This window comes from Podarcis vaucheri, assembly GCF_965113315.1.
Source record: "Podarcis vaucheri genome assembly, chromosome: 17".
In the NCBI taxonomy this organism is placed as follows: domain Eukaryota; kingdom Metazoa; phylum Chordata; class Lepidosauria; order Squamata; family Lacertidae; genus Podarcis; species Podarcis vaucheri.
This window is the reverse complement of record NC_138755.1, coordinates 15,781,258-15,807,190: the sequence shown is the minus strand read 5'-3', so window position 1 is coordinate 15,807,190 and position 25,933 is coordinate 15,781,258. Positions and strand designations below refer to the sequence as shown.

The 25,933-nt window shown below is 43.6% G+C and overlaps 1 protein-coding gene across 3 annotated transcripts in view; it reads left to right on the top strand.

The window, feature by feature from the left end:
- Positions 1-25,933, top strand: part of ADAMTSL1 (ADAMTS like 1) — a 486,607-nt gene that overhangs the window by 335,442 nt on the left and 125,232 nt on the right. For all 3 annotated transcript variants that reach the window (XM_082204524.1, XM_082204522.1, XM_082204523.1), the window contains 3 exons: positions 8,996-9,107; positions 12,651-12,789; positions 21,397-21,447. In XM_082204524.1, the coding sequence (XP_082060650.1) occupies positions 8,996-9,107; positions 12,651-12,789; positions 21,397-21,447 (302 nt within the window). The remainder of the gene's footprint in view (positions 1-8,995; positions 9,108-12,650; positions 12,790-21,396; positions 21,448-25,933) is intronic.

Below are 25,933 nucleotides of genomic sequence, written 5' to 3'. Positions count from 1 at the left end.
TGGTCAAGAAGTCATTTGTATAATTTTGAAGTTCTGCTCTGCGCAGTGCTGGCTGTAAGAATCAAGTTGTTTCCTCACATTAGTGCTTTCCTATTCTTCCAGGTAATATAAAACACATTGCTGGAGGCAGTGTGCACATTCTGTAGGGGAAGGGGGTGAAATTGCAGAGACAAATGTGAGCATTTGGGAATTACAATAAAATAAAACCCCTTTTTGGGGGGGCGGGGAGGTAGGTCAAGAGGGCCTGAAGGATTTCAGCTGTAAAGCTGTAAAAATTGCATTGTGTCCAGGATAACGTAAATTTTTCATTGTGGGATACAGTGTCAGGGGGTGTTTGATGTGAGCTGATTCTGATGACCTTGTGGCAGATGGAAATGCAGATGGTTGCGTGGAAAGCAGAATATGGGATCAAACCGAATTGAAGAAAATAGAATTAAGTCTGTGGACTTTTTGTGTGTGGTACCTGCCCTTCATAACCCTCTCCAGATGTAGCAATCTAGTCCAGCTGAGAAAATGTTCCCAATGCAAAAACAGTTTATTATTAGTACTGTTAATAATAATAATAATAATAATAATAATAATAATAATAAATTTGCATTCCTCACTATACCTGTATATCTCGGGTTAGTTCACACAAGGTACCAAAAGAGATGTTTATTAAAAGTGGGGGTGCCAATAGGATTTTCTGGGTCCAGTACACGGTATGTGGATTGGGCCCTCCAACCAACCTGTAGAAGAGGACATACGTTTGCATGAAGATTGAATATGCTTTGTGTGAGATGGGGAAAATGTGGCCTTTTGAAGGTAGGGTGGGAGGCTCAAAATCACATCCGTGGCCACACGCCAAATAAAATGCCCTACAGCCAGGATGTTAAACATTTTCAGCTACTCTTCATCAAAATCCACACATGTTCGTAGGTCATTGGCTGTTCTTCAGTACAGCAGAATGAACCACTTGTCCTCTGTCTTTTCTTAACTTTTTTTCTTAAGAGTTCTTGGTAGTCAAACTATGGTACCTGCATCTTTTCTTGCCCTTTGTGCAGGTTTCCCCAAACTTGGGTCTCCAGCTGTTTTTGGACTACAACTCCCATCATCCCTAGTTAGCAGGACTAGTGGTCAGGGATGATGGGAATGACCGCTCCCCGCTTAAAACGGGGGGCGCCCTTTGCGTGGACGCGTGCAGCCCCTAGATCTGGAGTGGCCCCAACAGCATAGGCTTGGCTTTGCCTTCCCTCAGGTGTGATACCTGGAGGTCTCCGCCTACCCCAGTCAGTTGTCCAATCCCACCTGGGGGAAGCGTTGCCAAGGAGACCAGGCCAGGTAGGGGAGGGATTACCTGCCCACACAATAGAGGGAGGATCTTACCTAGGAATCCTCACATGGCTCCAGAGCTTCTCCCACCCTACCCACCCTCAGTTAATGTCTTATTTTGCAGGTTAACTTTTCTTCACAGGTATGCGGGCGCTGCTACGTTAAGGTCGCTGTTAAAGGGCCGGAAAGGAATTTCCCTGCATTGGCAGGTTTCGCCTTTCCCGTAACAAAACGTCACAACTTTGGCGGTATCAGGCCTTGGGCGGAATCCTTTTGTCCATCTTCCTCTTTGCGGCGGCGATACCAGGGTTCTCCGTTAAAGGGGTTTTCTGAAGGGAGGCTTTGGCCGTACACCGAAAGGTCGTCATTGCTCTCTCCTGCGGCGGCAGCGTTACGGGGGCGGCCATCTCTGCTTGAACATATGTTCTCCAGAGCCGGCCCATCCCCCCCCACACACTGGATAGCCCTGATGCTCCCTAGGTCCCCGGCTGGGGACCGGGGAGGGAGAACGCCCAATGCCTGAGCCAAGGTCTACCCACATTTGAAATTTAATAAAGTTGTGGCCAATTTAATCCCATAGCACGTTGTCTTGAGTCGTTATTCCACATGACGGGGGGACCGTGCAGGATCTGGGGACTCCGCCTGTCCACGCAATTGTAGTCCAAAAAAAAAAAAAAACAGCTGGAGTCCCAAGTTCGGGAAACCCTGCCTTGGTGTTTTGACTGTTTTAAACTTACAACAATGTGTTCTCATCAGAGTGTCCTGATTTACTTTTCCAGAAAGGCAATTCTGGACCAAGCAGAACTAAGCAAAAATGTAATAAAAAGGTTGATCGTTGAAGGGGGGTATGTCCTTTCTCTCTAAAAGCACTTACTATGAATGTTTCCATTTAGAAAAGTGAAATGACCTAACTAGATATAATCTCAATTATGCAAACATTTCATTCGTTTCAGCTGAGAATTTGCTGATCAGAATGTAGGTGCCAAAGATTTCCTCCCCCCCCCCCCAATACAGGTTCCTTTAGCTGTGAATTGCAGAATGCAATGTATCTGAAAATCCTTAGAGTACACAGTACTTTTAACAATAGTAGTATGTGTGATCAGGTCAGCAACTGAAAGAATTTTCCATACACTTAGTGAATACATTTAAAGCAATGTTGTATTATATCATGGTGGCCTTTACTACAAAGATATATTGGTTTTATATCCCTGTCACTGCCATGGCTTCCCTCAGTGAATTATTCAAATTGTAGTCAGGTGACGTACTCATAATTTTCTGCTTGCAATTCCTTGCCACCTCCCAGTTATAGTTCCTAGGATCCTCTAGACCTAGGGAATAATTATTAACAGTGCAGCCCTAACATTTTACTTTTATTAACAACTAAAAACTAGCCTTGTGCACAGGTGCAGCAAAAATTAAAAGGCAGAATAGCGGCCATATAACAATGGGCATTTGGTGTTTATACGGTATTCCGTGGCGCTTGTAGTGGAAGCCTTATTAATTGCTTGGAGACATGAGTGCTTGCAGTGTGAGGAGCCCAGAAACTCAAATGCAGATGGATATAATTGCTTTGTGGGCGCTGGGAGTGTTGTAGTACCATGTCCTAGGAATTCCTCACTTATATGCTTCTCAAACAAAAAAAAACAAGCACATGCCCTCCAACATTTCTCTGATGAAAATAGGGCAACACTCTGTCCATCTGGGCAGCTTCCAGCATATATAAAAACACAATAAAACATTTAACATTAAAAAAAACCTTCCCTATACAGGGTTGCCTTCAGATGTCTTCTAAACATTATGTAGTTACTTATCTCCTTGGCTCAGGGGTCGCATAAAAGCGGGACATTCTGGGATCAAAATCAGAAACTGGGACGGCTTCTGTAAATCCAGGACTGTCCCTGGGAAACAGGGGCACTTGGAGGGTCTGTAAGCATATATCCCACACTTGCATATTTATCTACTAATAGTGATTAATCCTTGTTTCCTTATTTTCTGAGGAACAGACCCTTAGAAAAACTAGGAGAACTGTACTTGCTGTACTTTTTCCATCTATAAGACGCCCCCATGTATAAGATGCCCCCTATTTTTGGGGACTGAAATTTCATAAAATGGGGAAATGTGGCAAAAAGTTGTTGAGCGTTTTTTAGGGGGGAATGCTGAAAATCACTCACCAGCACGCAGATGCTGCCAATCGCCCGCCCAATTGTCACAGCGTTGGCCAATCAACAACACCCATTGATGCAGCAACCAATAACATGCACAATAGCCGTTGACAGCCACGGCAGCAACCAATCAAACAGATACCCTATGCACTACCCATGTATAAGACGACTCCCACTTTTTTGCATGATTTTAAAAGGAAAAAACTTAGTCTTATACACAGAAAAGCACGGTATTTAGTGTCAGTCCGCTATATCTTTCCCCCTTATCTTTGAAAGGGTCTGATGGCAGACATTTTCAACTCATTTTCAACATTCTTAGATGCGCAAAACTAAATCCAAACATGGATTTCAAGTTCAGAGCTTCGGTCTGTGTGCATGTGAAAATGGGATATGAGTATTCTAAATCAACCGATTCTTTGGGACTGCTCTGGAGATGTGGCCAGTCAGGAGTGAGGAATGATGCAGCCAGTGGTTGCTGAACTCTGACTCCATCATGCACCTGAAATCTTCCACCCCACCAATTTAATACATCTATGGACCTGAATCTGCGACTATCCCATCTCCAGGCCTAACCTTCTAGGTATTCACCATACTAAAACACTTAAGAAAGCAATTGCAAGTTCCTTAGAAGTGTGTTTTCCTTTGCGGAAACTTCTTCCTTCTTAACCTAACCATACCCCTTTTACAGATGGCTATTTGATGATGACCTAGCGAAACTCGATTAATATGTCATGTTGATTAAACCAGACAACAGCAGATGTAACCTTAGAACGTGCATCTTAGGTCAGGCTACTGTAAACTCCAACAGGCGGAGGAAATTGATGGGACCCACGTTGCCAAAATCCAAACAGTTCTGTTTAGCAACAGGACGTGAACTTATCTGATTAAAACCAAAAAGTTTTTCAGTGGGACTAACTGCCAGAGAGATGTTTCAAATCACCATTTCCTATCATAGCTTCAAGCGTAAGATTATTTATTGCGTTTATCACAAAGAGCCCTGTTATTTATGGATCTGTGTGAAGTTTGATCAAAGCGGACATATATTAGCTCACAAGGGATTGGAGGAATAGCTGGTGCCTAGGCATACAGTTGTTTTCAGCATCCGCAGTAAACGGATAAATCATTTAGAAACAAAGGGGAAGACATTGATTGCTTCGGGTGCTTCCTTCCTTTTCTCCTTTCCTGGATCATTCATATATACATATATATTATATCATGTGGTTTTGATACCAAAGCAATCACAGGGCTAAGTGGACCCATTTGCGTTATTTAAGTTTCTTGACATCGGCGGTGATCCTAAGCAAGTTCATCAGGAAGTCTCGCCAAATTCAGATGCTTATTTCCATATGAAAATGTTTCCATATAAAAAATTACTTACTGGGTCTTGAACATGCCCCGGGAATCCTGAGCTCCTCTCAGCTTCCATTGTGAGCCTTCAGATTCAAAGAAACTTCATTTTTCAAATGTGGATGGGTGTTAAGCAGATAACATGTGTGGTTTCGATAAACTGAGCAGAGTAATACTCTTTGGTGTTTTCCATGGTACAATGCATTTAACAGATATATTTAGAACCTGTACCTTCCCTTCAACTTGGGTTTCTGAAACCAATGTTGGGATGGCCAATAGTGTAACTAGCCACAAAAAAAGACAGAACAATTTAGGAACGTTGGTGGATATTATTTGTGGTGGTGTAATAATAATAATAATAAAGCAGAGACATCACCTTGCCAACAAAGGTCCGTATAGTTAAAGCTATGGTTTTCCCAGTAGTGATGTATGGAAGTGAGAGCTGGACCATAAAGAAGGCTGATCGCTGAAGAATTGATGCTTTTGAATTCTGGTGCTGGAGGAGACTCTTGAGAGTCCCATGGACTGCAAGAAGATCAAACCTATCCATTCTTAAGGCAATCAGCCCTGAGTGCTACTGGAAGGACAGATTGTGAAGCTGAGGCTCCAATACTTTGGCCACCTCATGAGAAGAGAAGACTCCCTGGAAAAGACCCTGAAGTTGGGAAAGATGGAGGGCACAAGGAGAAGGGGACAACAGAGGACGAGATGGTTGGATAGTGTTCTTGAAGCTACCAGCATGAGTTTGACCAAACTGCAGGAGGCAGTGGAAGACAGGAGTACCTGGCGTGCTCTGGTCCATGGGGTCACGAAGAGTCGGACACAACTAAACGACTAAACAACGACAACATACAGCAGCCACTATAGGGAAGATATTTCACAAGAACTTATGAGAACGTCCCTTGATATTTAGCTTGAACCAGCATGTAACTGCGACTCGAGCTTCAGAAGCTGAGCACGCAAGCCAGCAGACATAATAGAAGGGCAGACAGAGGCTGTGTAAAGCGTATTTACAGGCATTTTATTCAGCATCAGGACAAAGGGGAAAACATGTCTTCTCCACTTCGTGTCCAAGCAAGCAGCATAATCAAAAGCTATACACAAAACGGAAGTTCCCAGCAAGCTGTGCTGGAATGTAAACAGGCATGTGGCATACAACAACTCCACACATCTGTTAAGGTGGAACAGAATATCGTAACAAAGGCCTCTCAGGCTTGCTGAGGTGGCCCAAAGAAAAGCAGAGCAAGACGTTTGGCACCAGCTTGGCTGTAGGAGTTGCCAGAAGGAGGCGTACCCAGCACCAATCCAGCTGTTTTAGGGACTCCACTCTGGATTTGCATTAAGTTTATTCCTTAGCCTTTTATCCCTCTGAGTCAGGATGAATGCTCAATCAATGGGGTGTCTGTGTGTTTTGGTATCATCTCAGCAATTGCCTGGCTTTATTTATTTCTATTAGTTCTTTATTCCCTTTAGCCTGGAGGTATTCTGGACTGGGTGCAAAACAACAAATTAATTTAAAATGCCTTTAAAACAGATAAAAAGTCGTCCAACTAGTCATAAGACTAACTTGAGGAGGCAGCCCCTTGATCCATTGTACTAATTCACAACAGAAGTCAGCACCACTTACTTTTGAGAGACATCGGGAGTCAGAACGTGGAATTGAGAAGAGATGCTTCCCTTTTCAACATGGGCACACGGCTTCCTGGGTTGTGGATTCTCCCCCCAGCTTTTAGAGGTAGTCCAAAGTTTTAAAATGGGTGTGCAGGCAGGATACAGCATTTAGTTTTCAGCAGAATCAACATGTGTGCCTAGTCAACAGCTGATCTTGCCTGCGGGCTGCAGAACCCAGGTCTAACCTCTTGTCAAACAAAATTCTGACAACACGGTAATCATAATAGTCTCTTCTTCTCCCAAAGCCTATGCAGCTTTTATGAAACAATAAACACTCTTTCTTTTCTTTTCTTTTTACTGATTTCTTTTGCCTCGTTCACCTAGTAATGTTATTTTTCCATCTGTGATTAATTGCGGTGTATTCCTGGCTGTCCGAATAACTTCCCACTTATTTCAGGAGATCGATCTGCATCTGCCTTTTCTCTGTGTCAGAGAAGACAGATAATCAAGCAGACAACACGACAAGAATCCTTGGGGATCTGGGTTGTTATGTCTTCCCAACTTGGGATGTGGAACCTACTCAAGCCTTTCAACTAGTCCCTGTGTAATCTCTCTCCTCATTTATCATGCTCTGGCTAGGACCTCACACATGAGACCTTTGGGGTGCAGGCAACGTAGTTGGTCCTTCTCTCTCTCTCTGTTTCTCTCTCTCTGTTTCTCTCTCTCTCTCTCTCTCTCTCTCTCTCTCTCTCTCTCTCTGTGTGTGTGTGTCTCTTTCTAAGCTACAAAAGCTTTCATTGCTGCGCATTCCAGTAAGAGATTTCAAATAGCGTCTAGCATGATACCATTCTGGTTCCCAAGAGTCAGCGGGGCTTTTCATTAAGTTCAGATCCATACTTGATTAATGCACCACCCTGCTTCAAGGAATTGGACATCCTGTTTATGGCATGTTCAACAAAATGATATTAGTCCATACAAGAGGCCTCCTCCATTGCTACAGCTGTATATATAGATAGATAGATATATTTTCCAATGGGGAATTTGACATCACTGTTTATCTTGATTTTAAAAAGACCAGCTTTCCCTCAGTAGAGTGCAACTCTTATATCTTTCAACGTATCCCGAAGCATTTCTGCCCTGGCTCCCCCATCCCCCCCCCAGCTAAAATGCTATTTTATTAGTACTTACGCTCCTCTTACTTCCTGAAGAAATAAGTAATCCAAATATAATGCAATTGGTTTGGTATCTGTCCCCCACTCCACTCGTCACTGGCAGTGCACTTCCACTGTGCCAATTTCCCTGTTGCCTTCCATGTTTCCCCTTTACTGCTAGGGAAATGGAAAAGTACATATAATAATAATAATAATAATAATAATAATAATAATAATAATAATAATAATACTATATTTATACCCCGCCCTCCCCGGCCAAGACCAGGCTCAGGGTGGCTAACACTGAATATATATACAGTAAAAACATTTTTTTAAGAACAACAAAAAAGTTGATTAAAATGTAAGTTAGAATACAGTTTAAAATGCAGCTTAAAATGCAGCCTCATTTTAGTGGTAGCCTATAGATCAAAGCCATAAGGGGAGAAAACGTCAAAAACTATCCATGCTGGACCTACATGGGCCAGCAAAAAGAGCCGAGGGAAAATTTATATACAAATCCTGTATAAGGGGTTCCATTTTTTAAAAAAATGAAGGGGGGGGGTTAGACTGAGTCCAGCCCAAAGGCCAGGCAGAACAGCTCCGTCTTGCAGGCCCATTTGGAAAGATGTCAAATCCCGCAGGGCCCTGATCTCTTGCAGTAGGGGGTTCCACCAGGCTGGGGCCAGAGCTGAAAAGGCCCTAGTCCTGGTTGAGGCCAATCTAACCTCCTTAGGGCTCGGGACTTCCAAAGTGTTGTTATTTATGGACCTTAAGGTCCTCCGTGGGGCATACCAGGAGAGGCGGTCCCGTAGGTACGAGGGTCCTAGGCCGCATAGGGCTTTAAGATTCTCAAAGTATATACACAAAGTATCAAATGTAGTAACAGTAATAATAATGCAACAAAACAACAACGCCATAAACTGGCTTATAAGTATAAAACCAAATTTACTAGAATAGCTAGAATAGAGATAGACTTGTAACCATTCAAGCAACAAACATACTAAGGAACCATGTGCAAAACAAAGCCTGGAGATACTGTAAACATGGAGTGGATAAATGTACAACTGTATCTTAACAAGGCACCTTAGTATGTTTGTTGCTTCAATGGCTGCAAGGCTATCTCTATTCTAGCTATTATTCTAATAAATGTGGTTTTATTCTTATAAGCCAGTTTCTGGTGGTGGTGTTTTGTTGCTTTAGGATTCGAAGCTTGCCTAATTTACTTTGATATGCATCTATTGTTTAATACTTCTGTATATACATTTTGACATAGTTCCGGCAGAAGGTGTAACATGTTTCTCCTGCTCTGAATATTACCAGCCATGTTTTTTATTATATTTTGTGACCTGTACAGGTGTTTGATACCTGCGCTACATACCTTTCAACTTTACCTGCAGCGTTTCTCCTTTTCAGATCCGTTACGCTGGTGCTGCCGACAGTACGGTTCAGTTTATTTTCTACCAACCTATTATTCACCGATGGAGAGAAACTGATTTCTTTCCTTGTTCTGCTTCCTGTGGTGGAGGTAATAAATTTAACATTGTTTATAGCGATTTGCATTCTGTACCAATATACAAAAGGTTAAGTTGTTGTTGCTTTAAAAAATGGGAATGAGTTTCGCTCATTCTGAATTAACTCTTGTTGACTCTTCATCTTGGAATGGATTTCACCTGTTAGGAATTGCTTGGGTGGGGGGGAGTGTTGATTTGTATCTGATTAGTACTTCTGTACAGTACAGCTACCTCTAGGAAAGGTGCCTGGAAAATGCCAGCCATACCCAATTAGCATGGGAGCTAGGGATGCGGGTGGCGTCTAGGAGCCTAGGACTTGCCGATCAGAAGGTTGGCAGTTCGAATCCCCATGACGGGGTGAGCTCCCGTTGCTCGGTCCCAGCTCCTGCCAACCTAGCAGTTTGAAAACACACAGTGCAAGTAGATAAATAGGTACCACTCTGGTGGCAAGGTAAACGGTGTTTCCGTGCGCTGCTCTGGTTTGCTAGAAGTGGCTTAGTCATGCTGGTCACATGACCCGGAAGCTGTACACCGGCTCCCTCGGCCAATAAAGCGAGATGAGCGGCACAACCCCAGAGTCGGCCACGACTGGACCTAATGGTCAGGGGTCCCTTTATCTTTTTAGCATGGGAGCTGATTTGCCACATCTTAGTTGCCCCAGGAAAAAGACTTACTGGTTTTGCCCCAGAATTGTGGCTTCTGCTGCCAATCAGAGAGGGGAGGAGAACTTGCCTTATGAGCTCCCTCCTCTCTCTAAATATTACAGTTTCTCTTTTCTGCACCCAACCCACCTGCCTATGCAGTATGGGTTCCGCTAGTTGCCTGTTCAAGGGGCAAAGTAGAAATGGGGGGGCGGGGGCCCTTTCAATTGCCCTTGGGCTCTTCTTTTTTGCCTTCTTCGAATCCTTTTCTCCAACTCCATCACAGGCAAGGCCTCTTATCCTGCCCATTGGGCATGAGGGAGTTTAACCCTCAGGGAGCTTTCCCATCCTGAATATATTTTGATGTGGTGAATCAGCTTGTTGGTTTGCAGATCCTCAAATTTTGTTAAGTTTCAATAAATATAACCTTTCTCCAAGTTGCTGGTGTGTGAGTCTTTTCCCAGGTGTGCTGGCAAAAACACTGCATCTCATTTGCAGCGTTATCTGTCCCAAGGGAAGTCTATTTCTGTGGAGGATAATTATAGAAGGTGGTTCATTGCTATTTATAACTCCAGTGTGGTCCACAATGATGCATCAATACCACTGATTAATGACTTGCTTTTTACTCTTATACTGTAAACCATCTCTCCTTCCCAGATTACTTCTCTGTTTAGAAAGTCAGTTCCTGTATCCCAAGTTAAATATAGAGATAGATATATATGCATGTTCTGAAAGTATTTGCAGTTGCCAAAGAAGGACTGAAGTCATGGCTTTCACTAATTTCGGAAATGTTCAATATGAATATGAGGAAACATCTCACAAAGCTCTTCTGACTATCTTCAGACTATGTGCATGGCACAATTCCTTTGGGACATTCCAGGTTTACAAAGAAGCATATCAGCCATGATCTATCCATTTCACCCCTACATGTTTTCCAAATCCTGGTTGAAAATTATAATCTTGAAAGTTGCCCTGAAGAGAGAATTAAGTTCAATACAATTACAACTACTGAACGTGTTCATTTGTCTAGCTGCTCCTTTTACAAAAAAATGCACCTAAATTTCACCCTATAGGTGAAGTTAGCCATATTACAGAAACAGGGTCTATTTATTTGCATCCTTTTTGGAGCTATATTTTTGTTTTTACTTTTAATGTATCCAGCATGTGATTTTGATTACATAACTCATCATCAGCTCTGCAACTTGATTGGAGGAAGAGATCCAATTTATTGGACGCAGTAAGGCAAATGAAAGGGCAAAGTTAACAACTTGCTGTGTGATATTGGGTACAACGTATGTGATACAGGCGTCCTGAATCCTAGTGCACTGGGAAGAAGCCTGCGAGTTGAACTTCCCCTTGCCTCTTCCAACAATTTTCAAACAATTTCATTAAAGGAATTGTCACAGTGACTTGTCATGAAAGCCCCCGGGGGAGTTATGCAATCTTTGTGGTCAAGGATAGCAGCACCTAGAGAGAACTGGTATCTGGTAATTGAAATTAGGTCACAACAGTCGATACTCCCATATGGGAAGTTACAGGGGGAAAGGGAGGAAATGCTCAGAAGGAGACTCGTAATGCAGAATGCAAAAGCTGGACTTTAAGGGGAAAGATAAATCAACCCGAAAGATACGAGCAGTCGGGGGAAGTTTGCACTTTGCTTTTACTACTTTATCATTTTAGATTTCTGTAGCACCAAGCTTAAGAATCTGAGGTTGTTGTACAGAAATCAGCCTAGGGCATTAACCCTCTATAAAAGAGAACCGTATAATATTGCAGTTGACATCAGCATGCAGCTAACCAAGAAGAGGCAAAAGGAATCAATTTCCACCTTAAGAATAGCAAGGGCCAGCGACAGGCATTCTATAAACTTCTTGTTCCTCTCAAGGAAACTGCCATCGACAGTATCCACCGACCTTTGTTAACTCTGAATTATGCTTTATATACAGCAGTGACTTTGAATTAAATAAAATCCCCAGAATAAAACAATAGCTGGGAAGCTGATACTTTCGAATGTTTCTTTTTGAAAGGCTTCGGCAATAGGCGAAACCCAATACTGCTGTTATACGTGCAGAATAGCTCTTGATCCAGTGAAAGTGTCTGTCAATGCAAGAGAAGGGGAAGAAATTCTTGCCAGTTCTCCTTTCCCCACTGCAGGACTCAGAACTCCCTGGAAATCTGTTTCAGAGGGTTGAGGGGAGGGACCCTCCAAAACATTGTGGGCGAGAGTCAAGGGCCTGTAGGGAAATGAGAATAAGAGAAAATCATCTCATCTCTTCCATTAGGGAGTGACTCTCTTGGATCAACAGCCATTTCGTGAGCAAAACAGCAGAACAGGATTTCACCTATTGTCTTCATAAATTGTTCAGGCCTCAAGATATGTGACAATGTAATAGTTAAAGTTATTGCAGGGCAATGGACCACCTGTCCTTTTTAATTTTGTGTGTGTAAATAATTATTGGGGGAATGTGTTTACATGAAATTTTCACAGATAGCTGAGAAATTAACAGTGACTTCCAGTCATATTTTTGGAAACCATGTGAAGGGAAGCCGCTTAGGGTGGCTGTTACAATTGGATGCAGGGGAGAAAGGACTTAAGCATCTTCTCCACGACTGCTTCTCCTCTCTAAATAATGGTTTCCCAAAGTTGCGTTTCATACCTTTAAAAAACTCCATCACGACTCAGCCACATAGGTTTGTTAATTTGTACCTAGCCTCTTAGCTCTAGTGATACATGTGACCAAAAGAACATTTGGAACAAACCTATATTTACATTCTTAAGACCCACTTGCAAGGTCTTTTTAGGCTAACAAGTACATTCTGGTTAGTATTTTAGCCCAGTATCACAAACCTTAGCACTGCGAGTTAATTCAGTTGCGTAGTTGTCTTTGTCTTTTCTGAGTCTAGATTTTTTTTAAGGTTACCAGCTGACTTCTGCCGAGTGCTATGATCTGAGAAGCAATAGAGTGGTCTCTGACCAATACTGCCACTACTACCCTGAAAACATCAAGCCAAAGCCAAAACTTCAGGAGTGCAACCTGGATCCTTGCCCTGCCAGGTAAGTCCGTTCACGATTTTGAGATAGTTTACACTGAGCAAAATCAGACCAGTTAATTTATTGTTTAGATATTGAGAGGATTGCAAATAGCTTGTTATCCAGCTGGCATGTACAAATTAATGTAACCACATTGATTGGAACATCTTAAATTGGGGGGGAGGGGGAATCCCAGGACATTTTCTGTTCTGGTGTAGTAAATTAACTGGGATCTGATTCAGCATTTTTGAGGTAAATGTGGTGGACAACTCTTGAAAGAGTTGTTAATGTAGCTGATGTCTCTGAGTAGGCATGTTTTTTAGGATTGCACTGAAAAATGGGATATTCAAAGTAATTTAGTTATGCACTTGGAAATTATATTTATTGAATATATATATATATATATATATATATATATATATATATATATATATATATATATATATATATATGCTTTCGTAGATTTTCACGGGTATAGGAATGCAGGTTTTGGTGTCTTCGGGTGTCTTCCCGTGTAAGAGTCGGGGTGTCTGTGCGACGTTTCGACGAGGTCTCACTCGTCATCTTCAGGCTGGTGCTTTCGGCTTCTTGTTACTGGAACAGAGCAGAGTCTGGTGTTTGAGTTCCTATAAATACTGTTGAGGGGTGTGGTGTATAGCCTCCAACGTTCTGGGTAGAGAGGAAGTTCCTAGATTAGTGTGCCTTTTCTTCTTTTGTTCCTTAATTACTTGAGGGATATCTTGGGTGATTTCATGAGTGATATTCTGAATATCACTGGGTGGTTAGGGTGATATCACTGAATATCACTGCAATCCCTACACAGATCTGGCTGGCACAAGGCACAAAACCATAGCTCGCCCCTATACACGAAGCCAAGCCAGAGCACAACTAAATGCAGCACAGCCATCTTCTCAGAAAAACTCTTCACAAGCTCAAGAGGTCAAGACACGAGAGCTTTAGCAATCTAATCTACACTTAATGACCCACCCAGTGATATTCAGAATATCACTCATGAAATCACCCAAGATATCCCTCAAGTAATTAATGACCCACCCAGTGATATTCAGAATATCACTCATGAAATCACCCAAGATATCCCTCAAGTAATTAAGGAACAAAAGAAGAAAAGGCACACTAATCTAGGAACTTCCTCTCTACCCAGAACGTTGGAGGCTATACACCACACCCCTCAACAGTATTTATAGGAACTCAAACACCAGACTCTGCTCTGTTCCAGTAACAAGAAGCCGAAAGCACCAGCCTGAAGATGACGAGTGAGACCTCGTCGAAACGTCGCACAGACACCCCGACTCTTACACGGGAAGACACCCGAAGACACCAAAACCTGCATATATATATATATATATATATATGAGAGAGAGAGAGAGATCAATAGCATACTGTACGTGTCCTTATGTTGTCGAAAGTTTAAGAAAGAATGAAGTCACTGAAAACTGAAGATATGTTCATTTTAGCACGGAGAAGGGGCTCCGCAGTTAAACTTACTATATATGCTTTCTAGGGATGGTCACCTGGGGACAAAAACGAATTCACAACTTTGCAATTGCCCCAATTTTGAATGGTCTTCTTCCAGTCATTATGAAGCTGCATTTTCAGAAAAAGATAATTTTCTTTTGAGCGGGGGCGGGGGGGGGAGAGATATATAACTGTGGAAACATTTCTGGAGAAATGCCCATCCCATATCACTGGCATTTATCCACAACTTTATCAATGAGGAGAAGGTTTGTTGGTTTGTGTTTTCATCAAGTGTTTCTGACGGTTGAAAGGATAGCATTAGAATGATAATATAGATGAAATTCCAGCCACCTTGTATTATTGAATGTTATATTCTTCCAATTTGAAAAGGGCACTTCATGAAAATTAAGTATTGACCAGGGCTTTATTGCTTGTCACCTTTGACCTTTGATTAAATGTTCCCACTCCTTCTGCTGGGAACCTTATGGTGTGTTTCTGGTTTTGGGTTTTTTTTTAAAAAAAAAATGCCAACACAGAAAAATAATGAGAATTGGGTCTCGTTAGACAAGGGGAGAGACAGACTCCAGGCTTGTTGGATCTACTTTGGTCTTATTTTCTAGAACCTCAAGGTCTAACTGCCAGAATCAGATACAAAAGACATGTGGTTAAAATCAAAGACGTGGTGCCTCTGATCATATTCTGAGCTTAGGAATTTGTCTCCAGGACCTGACCTGAGCTCACAGCTTTTTAACACAAAAGTCCACTTCTGATAGCTTTCTTTAACTCAGCCAGGGGTGCCATCTAGGAGGGACTGAGGGGCCAAGGGCCCCCAAAAAAACAGATAAAATAAGAGCTCTGAGAATACAGTGAGCAGGGCATTTAACATTCAGTGATGTTAAACATTTGCCTGAAAAGGATAAGCAATATGGAAAGAGATTGCACAAAATAGAAGTTAACAATTAAGGCAAAATTGGCCTCCAGCAAAGAACATGACCACAAACCAGATTTATAATAAACCGTAGCACTAACAGGAGCAAGGAAAGCAAACCGTAATCGGCTAGCTATGGCCTGCCTAAGATATTGGTTGCAGGTAGCATGATAGCTCTGTGCCCTGGCCTGCCCAGAGCAACAAAAACAGGCGTTATTGAGCACAAGATACGACTGATGCGATGCGTACAGGAACAACCTGGTGTCTACATGCTGTGCCAGCCTGAATTATCAGGGTAAATAGAAAAGTGCATTTTCACAAATTTGCAAGTTGCAGTGTACCATAAGCAGAGGGAGACACACGGCAGGCTGCTCAAAATGTCAGTGGTGCCTGCAAAATAAAGATTAAACATGCCTAGGTATTTATTTTTGCCATTCATTTTTAAATGTTTGCCTTTCTTGATGTTTATTATATTAGAGCTCACACACGCCATTTGTTTCTGGGAACTGATTTCAAAGCTGTTTTCCAGTTTGGTGTGTGTGTGTGTGTGTGTGTGTATAAAACCTGACACTACATATACATAAATGTTAAGACAGGTGGCTGCATGGTGCATGCATATCAAAAGAAAGAGAAAAATAACTTCTGGGCAGATGTCAGGGAAGTAATTTTTGCTGTTATACAAGACGGATCAACGTGAGGCTGCTGACATACACATCCTGAAGGGCAGGAGTCCTTTAGATGCAAGAGTCTTCTCTTCCACTTACGGGACCTACCAGAATGAAGTTGGCTTAGTCAGTAATGTGACTGTAGTATAGGACCTTTCTCATAATTGCATTTGCTCTTGGAAGCAATATATATATCCTCAGCAGGAAGCCTGCTCTAAAAGAGCACTGCAGAATAGCCCCCCCACCAGCTAATTTGTTTAATTAGTCCATTTTCACCAATATTAAGAATAAGCTTCACTCAGGCCCTTGATCTGAGTGGGTTTCTCATGTGTTTGCACTATCCATCTTTTCGCTATTCGCACTGCAGGCTACAGACAGGCGTCTGGGAGGTTGTGTATGATAGGCAAATCACCTGGGTTTTTTTTTCATTTTCACATTAATTATAGCCTTTATGCTAATGTTACTTAACTGTGCATACCTTTTAACACCCGGAATGACACTCTGTTACCCACCCTATCTCTGCTTGTCCTAACAAAGTCATCTTGTGCCTTTATTTCAAATTCCTTCCATTGTACAGACAATGCTGAAAAAAATCCACCTACACATTTGACAAACGAAAATGATTCCTTCTAGCCTTTACATGCATAGGTTTGGTTCATCCATTTCCTGGCATAGCTTTGGTTCATCATTTCCCCCACCGCCCCGCTGAGTATCCATATTTGGCACGATCACAAAGGCAGAGAGAAGACATTTGACCCACTAAACACCAATGACAACAGTCACCAAAAAATGATGGCGCTTCTCACTTGGTCACCACTGCAAAGCAGAGTTGGGAGCATGGGATTTGTAGTGGAGAAGCAATGTGTGGGGGGGTATGCAATGTACTTGTGCCTAACCCTTTCCCCTGAATTCCTCACAGCCAGTTTTCCTCCACATGGGTTCTTGCGTTTGTGCTGGAAACACAATCTAGGGGGAAAGTGGCTGAAAGGATGACTTTTGGAAGTGATGGGGTCGAAAAGAGGTGCAGGGGGAAAGGCTAACAAACACAACCCACAACTGTTCTTCTGCTGATACTGCTTTGCGTGTCAAAGCCCCCAAGCCACCCCCATGAGAATAAAGACACAAGGACACAGAATTTTAGGTTAATGTTAATGGGCAAAATTTAGGCCACAACTTTATTGGTTACAGAATGTGAGCGGTATTGGCTTAGGCACTGGCATCAACAGACTATATCTGACTCCTGCCCACCTTGCAGGGAGTCTGGTAAGGGTAAACCTCCAGTAGGGGAACCCCGCCAATGCGGATCGACTCGAGCCCCCCTGGGTTCCCACTGGGGTTGTGGCATGGCCCTAGCCCCTCCCCAGGCTTTGGACAATATCCACACCCCCAGATTCCTTTAACGGAATACTCTTGAGCACAGAGGGGCATTCCAATGCCTAACCCAACGCTATTCCAATGCCTAACCACCAAACCTTACAAAGTTGTGACGATTGCCACGAGGTAGGTGAAAACCAAGTGGCCAGTGCCAATTTGCCAAGTGGAAATAGTCCTACCAGGCGACAAACCGAAGTCCATAGCAAGGCCAATGACGCAACCTGAACAAAGGGTGGGAGGACAGGAAATCCGTGGCGCGAGGCTGAAAAGGGCCAGTTCAAGGTCGTGCTGTGGGTTAAATTGGTCCCAGCCACACTCCCCAAGCCACCTGATTGGCCGCTTGGCTAACTGGCGTGGTTGAGCCTCCCCAGCGTAAGGTGGGACACAGTCCTGCCTCCCACACTGAGAGGGGAGGCTTGGTGGCTCGCCCACAACGTGTCCCCACAAAGAGGTGGAGCCAATTTGCAGGAAAGCAGCATCTGTAACTATTGGTTACAGTGGTACCTCGGGTTAAGTACTTAATTTCTTCCAGAAGTCCGTACTTAACCTGAAACTGTTCTTAACCTGAAGCACCACTTTAGCTAATGGGGCCTCCTGCTGCCACTGCACCGCCAGAGCCCGATTTCTGTTCTTATCCTGAAGCAAAGTTCTTAACCTGAAGCACTATTTCTAGGTTAGCGGAGTGTGTAACCTGAAGCGTATGTAACCTGAAGCGTATGTAACCCGAGGTACCACTGTATTTGCAGATTAGTTTGGCTGCAGAAGGTGTGCTGTGGAGACCACACATTCAAGAAACACAAAAGTAACTTTTGCTTGGTTTAATAACAAATAACAAAAACAAAAACTCCTTTTACACTAAATTACATTATACAGTATCAATAAGTGTGACCCATCCACCAGGGTACTGAGAGAGCTACTTGCTGCTCTTTATATACTATACCCAACATAATTATGTACTATACCCAGCTTAATTAACATAACTTAACAGCACCTGCTATACTGCTTCACAGATGTAAAACTAGGTCATGTTATTTGCTCTGGCCCTTAAAGACATACACATCTTGTGGAACAATAATGAAACCTAAAATTTAAAGAAACCATTCAACAGTAGCACGCAGTATAGACCCACTGCCCTCCAGATTGAATTCTGCTGCTTAATTATTGACTGGCAGTCTGGGGTCTCATGTGGGAGCTCGCTTGCCTTATGAGTCCCAGTTGCAGGGCAGCTAACACAGCGGAAAGCATTCTACCGCTAACCGAGACTGCTAAGGACTCGAATCTTGCAGGCATTGACAAAGAGGCCCTTCCCGTGTGCACAATGTGCCAAAATACTTGTCTCGTTGCTCTTCTGATCACGAATTTAGTGGAAACAGGAATACAGATTGACTGTGATATTTGCCTCATAATTGCTATCTATTTAAATACTTTTCAGCAACATGATGACAGAATAAGAGCAAGGCAGTTAAGAAATTTCCAGCGTAACCTGCCAATCTGAAATGAACTGAAAAGACCTCTCTAATTAGTTAAGAAAACATCCTGTCAGGACTCTCTTCCAGCTTTACGTCCTTATTCGTAATGCAGTCTAATATGCAAGGTCCTTCCTCCTCAGACTTGCTGAAAGAGCCTCAAACCCCAACAGAGGGGAGCAGCTGGGGTGGGTGTGTAGGTTGATCTTGAGCAGACAGCCACAGAAGAAGGGGTTAAGCACCTCATTTCCTCTTGCTTTTCTTCTGCTTGGAAAACTGCAGCCTCCCAGGACTGCTTCTGCTTAAGAAAAAGTCATTGAGCTCTCATACGCATTGGGGTGGAACATCTGGGGTGTACTGGGGCTTCCAGACGAAGACTCTGGAAGCACAGAGTGGGCCCATGTTGAGTAGCCCTGGATGGTGTGCACGCCTCCCTTGAGGTCCATCTGTACAACACAAAACATCTGCAGCAAGGGGGTCTGGTTGCATGTGCAGAGTTGTTTCCCTGGAATCTGCACCCCTGACCTTTCAGGAATGCTTCTGCAGCCCTGTGTTTAAGAGCCCCGCCAAGAAGCAGGGTATATAACCTGCACCTGGATGCAGCCTAAATTCAGGGTTCAACAGACAACACACAAAGATGAACAGCTCTATTTTAAATGCATTTCTGAGCCCAGGCAACGTGCCCAGTGGTCCGGATGTTGCCTTCAAGGAAATTTGTGGCAATTCACGCTCCCAGCACACTTCTCAGGTAGTTCTGCAAACTCAGGTTTGCTGTGGCCTTTACTGAATTAGGCTCTGGGCTCTTGCTGTTGCCAAAACAATTACCGTATTTTTCGCCCCATAGGACGCACCGGCCCATAGGACGCATCAAGTTTTTTTTTGGGGGGGGGGAAATGAAGAGAGAGAAAATTATTTTTCCCCCCAGGCGCTTGTGGGCAGGCAGCGGGGAGAAGCGCTCTTCTCCCCGCCGCCCGCCTTCAGATCAGGTCCGGGGACAGCAGGGAGACACGCTGCGTCTCCCTCCTGTCCCCAGAGTGGTGGGGCAGGCAGCAGGGAGAAGCGCTCTTCTCCCCGCCGCCCGCCTTCAGATCAGGTCCGGGGACAGCGGGATGGCGGCGTTCCGCCTCCCTCTGTCCCCCGACCTTGTGGGGCTGGCGCTGGGGCTCTCCTGAAGCCTGGAGAGCGAGAGGGGTCGGTGCGCACCAACCCCTCTCGCTCTCCAGGCTTCAGTGAAAGCCTGCATTCGCCCCATAGGACGCACACACATTTCCCCTTCATTTTTGGAGGGGAAAAAGTGTGTCCTATAGGGCGAAAAATACGGTAACCCTGTGTTTTGGTCTTGGGCTCTGGGTTCTTGGCTGACAACATGGCGGAGCGAAGGATTGGTCTCCAGCAGCAATGTGGTTCTTCACTAGCCATCTAGGATTTAGGATGCCAATATGCAGCCACCTTAGCGTCTAACAAACCCATTTTTTACATTCAGCCTTCTCTCATGCAGCAGTACACATAGATGCAAACTATAAGCACCGAAGATCCAAACAAGTACTTAAAGAAAACTGATGCTTTCCTATTATTCATCCGTATTGTTTGCTTGCTTTATAATTTCTTGGGAAGTGATCCATTAGAAGACGTACTTTTGCCTCACAGGCTATGTAGCCTTTTTGCAGATTCGCTTCACTTGGCCCAGTCTTTGGTTTATCAATGCTTAGTTCGTAAGCTAATGAGCTATGATGTCGTAAAGGGGCATCCCTGTAAATGTGGGATGTAAATTATAGCACTGGTGACCTGGAAACCACATATTGAACAAGGAGTGATCCAAGTTGTGATGGATGCTAGACCATGTGGACTAGCAGGATCGCTATCATGCAAGAGAAGCATGAGTAGCCTGAATCCCCAACAAAAAGACGCTCCAGTGAGGTACTTCCTGTTTGTGCTTCCTGTTTTCCTGTTAACTTTGATGTGTGGAAGCATCCTTCAACATTATGGTTAGTACAAAGATGGCAACGTTTCTCCCATCTTGTTGAGATGTTAAAATCGAATCCTACTGATCGACAGAGTCATTTTATTTGTCAACAAGTAATGGTGAATATGTCTCTTTTCGCAGCACAAAATCCCTACTTTTTAGGTTGACCTTTAAAATTTGGTGGTGGGCTTTGTTTTTAATGAGACAGAATAACTCCTTGCTGTTTGTGATTTGTAAGAGTGGAGAAACTCTTCTTTTCCATGCACCAGGAATGGGGAATCTCTGGCTATCTGAATGTTGTTGAATTCCAACTCCCATCAGCCCCGGCCAGCATGGCCCACAGTCAGTGAGGATGGGAACTGAACTCCCAGAACATCTGGAGGCTCACAAGTTCTGCGCCCCTTCCCTACAGATGCAAAACACATCATTCTCTCCCTCACTTATTCATTAACTCTGTTGAGTTCAGTTTAAGAACATAACTGTTCTGCATTTAATAAATAAATCACTTTACACTGTGGGAGCCATATGAACTAATAGGTTAAAAAAATTGGTTCATGAAATATTTTGCAAAGTGAAATGTTGAGTGCCAATGTCAATTTTTGCTTGCCTCCTTAGTCTTTGAAGCTAGATTTTTAGCCGCATGAGTAGAATGACATAATAATCTATTTAATGCTATGTCTCTGTATAATGTAATCATTTAGTGTTTATTTTATTGTGTGTACCTTCTACTCAGAGGGTTGGCATTATTGTTCCTAACAGTGATGGATACAAGCAGATCATGCCCTATGACCTCTACCATCCTCTTCCTCGGTATGTAAACCAGCTTCTCTATTTAACAAACATGCAGATATGTGCTTGTGGTTGATTGATACTCTTAACAGAATGTGGTAGTGATCTGCAAACACGCTCTGGGCCTGCGGTCTTGTGTTTTGTTTTCATTGCTTCCTGCTTTTCTGTACACGTGAGATACTGAAATCTGGATTTCTCGTGTCCTGGAGCTCTTGCAAAGAATGATAATCACCTATCACACAAACCAAAGAATCTTGTCACTGAAATATCCAATTGAGACTGAGATTAAAATGTCGAGCTGTTGCCCTCCCTTTCTTTTCCCCGTGTGGGCACATGTTTGGCACTTTGAGAGGCAGAGTTTTAACTGGATCTTTCTCAAAATGGCAATTACAGTCTGTTGATTGAAGGCAGTTCATTTAAGGTAAAGGTTTCTAGCAACAGAGAGCGTTTGTGTTCTCCAGAATTATTAATTTCACGTAATATGTTAAAAGTCAAAATACTGCCATTCAACTTGTTATATAATCAGCTATAAACAAGACCAATTAATTGAAAACAAATTCTGACATCTCTAGTTTTAGCATAGCAATCCAGGTTATTACAGTTTAATTGCTAATGGGGCCAATAAAAGCCATTGTCTCAATCCATATTTCTTGACAGCTTTTGGCATTTTTGCATGACTATATTACATTATTTCTCGCATATTCATCTTTTAATCAACATAAATGAGTCTTAATTGGCTAGAAGCTTGTTATTTTAGAATTTTGCGACTAAGGCCTTACTCTTTAACAATTGCCAAATTGAAGCAGAATCTATTTAATTCTCTTTGGCTTATTGATGTGACTTATGCAAGTATTTTCTTCCGTGTGTTTATTCTGAGGCAACCTTGAGCCCAATTATTGAAGCATTCAGCCGATTGCAAGCTTGATTGGGGAGAAACATCTGTGTGCGTTTGTGTTTGCGTGTCTGTAAGGCATATATTATGCTATTAAGGTTAAAGTGACTGTGAAGGATGAATGGCTTGGTGAATTGCGCAGCACCTAATTGCATTTCTCATTGGAATGCAAATGAAGGGTAAATATAAAAAGTATGCCGCTGTAGTTTTGTTCAGAAACTAGAATGGCTGGGCTTTGGTGGGCTAAGTTGGCTGAGGGCCCCCACTTGAGACCGGCTGCCTTTTTGTTTGAGTTTACAGCTTTACTCGAACAATATACCTGGCCTCAGACAAGGTCTGCATAGTCCTGATCTCAGAGGCGCCAACTTCTCAAGAAGATTGAGGGAGCCCAATGTGATGTTCTCACATCATGCGTGTGACATCACGAGGAGCCAGAGGGTGGAGCCAAGTGTCCCCTGAACATTGAGGGGACCTGGTCCCCTAAAACAAAAAGCCAACAACAGTGCCTCGGCCCTGTGGGAATGTTCAGGGTGGGAGGAGAGCATATCTTGTTTATTGATATCCTTCCTAACTTATGCTAGCAAGTTCCTTTACTTAGCAGAGTGCATTCCCCTTTACACAGCAGAAAACTAGTTGTAAACTCGTGTGAGTTTCTTAAGAGAATACGCAATTCAATCTGGCTTGTCCAGATTGAAATGTGTTCTAATATTTTCCTGGTAAGACCCCTTGAACCCTTCCTAAAAGAACAAAGACACCACAGTCTTACTCATAAGCAATAAAAAGAAAGTTTACTCACGATCAGGCAGAGCACAGTGTGATCCCTGAAGGCAGGCTTTAGGCTTAAATTTACAAATGTATAGAAACGGTTTACCCCATAAGGGAGATTCACCTAGTGACTGCAGGCTAGCAGTTCAGCAGTTCACAGGACGAAAGGAAGATGGAAAATAAGGAGAGTGGCAGCATGACTTGGCCTTTTACCAGGTCGGGAAAGGTCATGCCTACCTACTAGTCACATGCAAGAAGAAGGATGCTCCAGGCCAGGAGGAACAGGAAGTTTCAACTGGCTGGACCAAACATTCTCTTGCATGTCCACTCTAGCAAAACAAGGAATGCTGTACTTGACTGCTCCCAGTGGATTGCATCCCACAGGCCCCTAGGAGCTGGCAACTATGCCTGATCTAGATGCTAAGTTCAAAGTATAGCCCAACCACACTTTAGCCTATGCAGACCTGCCTTGCAAACTTTTATCCACAATCACTAGCATGATGCCCAGGCCTACACTTAACGGAAGAGGAAATTAATTTTGCTGTGAGCGATGGTGTCTCTCCCTCCATCAGCTTGCTTCTATTGCTTCTCAGTCAACAAAGAACTTCACCCACAAAGAGTGGTCTTGCATGGGAACTGGAACTGATGTAGGGAAGGGGAGGAATTAATTTCAGTGTCCACTTAAAGGCAATCTTACCTAAAACCAACTTTCCCAAATAATAAGCAAGCCCAAACAGAGCCATCCTTTCATGGTAAGAATTCACCTTGTTCGTTACCCAGGTGAGGAACAACCACATTTTGAACAGACAACAGAACCAATGAGTGAATTCTGTCCTATTACAATAGCCATAATAAATACTGGGTCCCTAAATCTGGATGCTGGACTTGGAAATAGTTTCCTTGGTTCTGTGGTTTATTCAAAAGGTGGTTATTCCTCATCTGGGTAACAAAAAAGGTGGTGTAGAGATGAATTCTTACCGCACTTTGAAATTTGCACTTCTGCAAATTTTGCAATGCAGTGCTCCAGCCAAGCAATGTATACAAAAACCTATATACTAAACTAAGCATTAAAATGCATATATGTATGTTAAAAATCACATACAGCAATGCATTACATTAGGGGAGATTGCATTGCAAAAATTGTATATTGGGCAAAATAGCGTATGGAAAGTTGTTTATTAAAATAAATTTGTGCTAAAATGCTGATGGCCTTTCGTGAGGACTTTAAACAAGAAATCACAAACTGCTGTGGAAATATAGAGAACCGGATTTAAGTTTGGAAAAAAATAGGAGCTTGAGAGAAACTGAGATTGAAATATCCATGTATCCCTAACCAGAAGTAGGTCCTATTGAATTCGGTGAGGCTTACTTGCAGGTAAGTGGTGTTAGGCTTGTAGCCTAAGTCCTTTGTTGGTTTCACATTAACAATAGCCCTGTTCAGATAGTCGTCACGTTCGTCCACTCGGTGTGTGGACAGGGAGGTGGGACTGTGCTACAGGCCATTGCCACCAATGTTGCACATTCAATGAAATGTCTGAAGAGGGAAGCCTCTGCATTTACAACTTTGTGTACATAGGCTCTCCATCAGATAGAGAACCCTGTGTCATCAAAATTCACACTAGCATGGGGACTCTGCTGCAGATGTCCTGCTCACTGCATAGATGTCAGTGCTAGTGGTTTGGGCTGTAAGCATGCCCCATGCATTGAGTGTGCATGTGACCTGGGAAATTGCTTGAATAGCATGACTGGGTCTAGCTAATGTAGGAATTAGCAACTATATAGGCTGCTGGGCCAAATCCAGACCCAGCATTGAGGGAATGCTGTCTTCTTCCCACCTGCTTGCCAGCACAAAAAGGATAGCTGGATGTGGTGGGAGTCGTAGCTGCATCCGTAATAACTGTACTTGCCCACTGGCTGCATGGAAGGGGTTAAAGACTGAAGGCTTAGCACACTAGCACCCAGGGCAGCCCTCTAATTGCTGACCATTGACTCAAAGACTTCCCTTATTTTTCACCCTATAGGACTCACTTTTTCCCCTCCAAAAATGAAGGGGAAATGTGTGTGCGTCCTATGGGGCGAATGCAGGCTTTCGCTGAAGCCTGGAGAGCGAGAGGGGTCGGTGCGCACAGACCCCTCTCGCTCTCCAGACTTCAGGAAGCTATCCGCAAGCCTTGGGCTGCGGATAGCAGCCTGGACCCGTTCTGGGGGCTGGGGTCAGGGGAAGCTCAGGCTTCCCCCACCCCCAGCCCCACAAGCTCCGGGAGCGATGGCGAGGTTGCGCAACCTCGCCTTCGCTCCCGGACCCCCAGCCCCGAGGCTAAAAACGAAGCCAGGACAGCGAGCGGGATCCATCCCGCTCGCTGTCATGGCTTCTTTGCTCTTTGGGGCTCGGGAGGGAAATAATTTTTTTTTCTTTATTGCCCCCCCCCCAAAAAATAAGTGCGACCTATGGGCCGGTGCGCCCTATAGGGTGAAAAATACAGTAACTGGAAACCCCTCTGCCAGGAAAGAAACTGACAAATGTACTTTGCCTTGAGACTGTTCCCTTTCAGCTCCATCGCTGAGCACTCTGAGCATGGCACATACAATGTGGTGTAGCTGTGCTTGGTGTCTCAGGCAGAATCTAGTAGGTGCCTGTGACATGCACACCACTGCCACATTCCAGACTGCAGGAACTGCATTCTCCCAGCAGTAATATCTCACCATTCGAATATTGCGGAAATGCGCTGCCCCTGAGAAATGGCGATTCAGGGAAGATGCCTAGGCGCTGATCAGTACGCAACGTTGCAATGTGTTCTTGGTTGTTTGCAACAGTTTCTCCCATTTTCAAATGTGCCCGCAGACCCATAA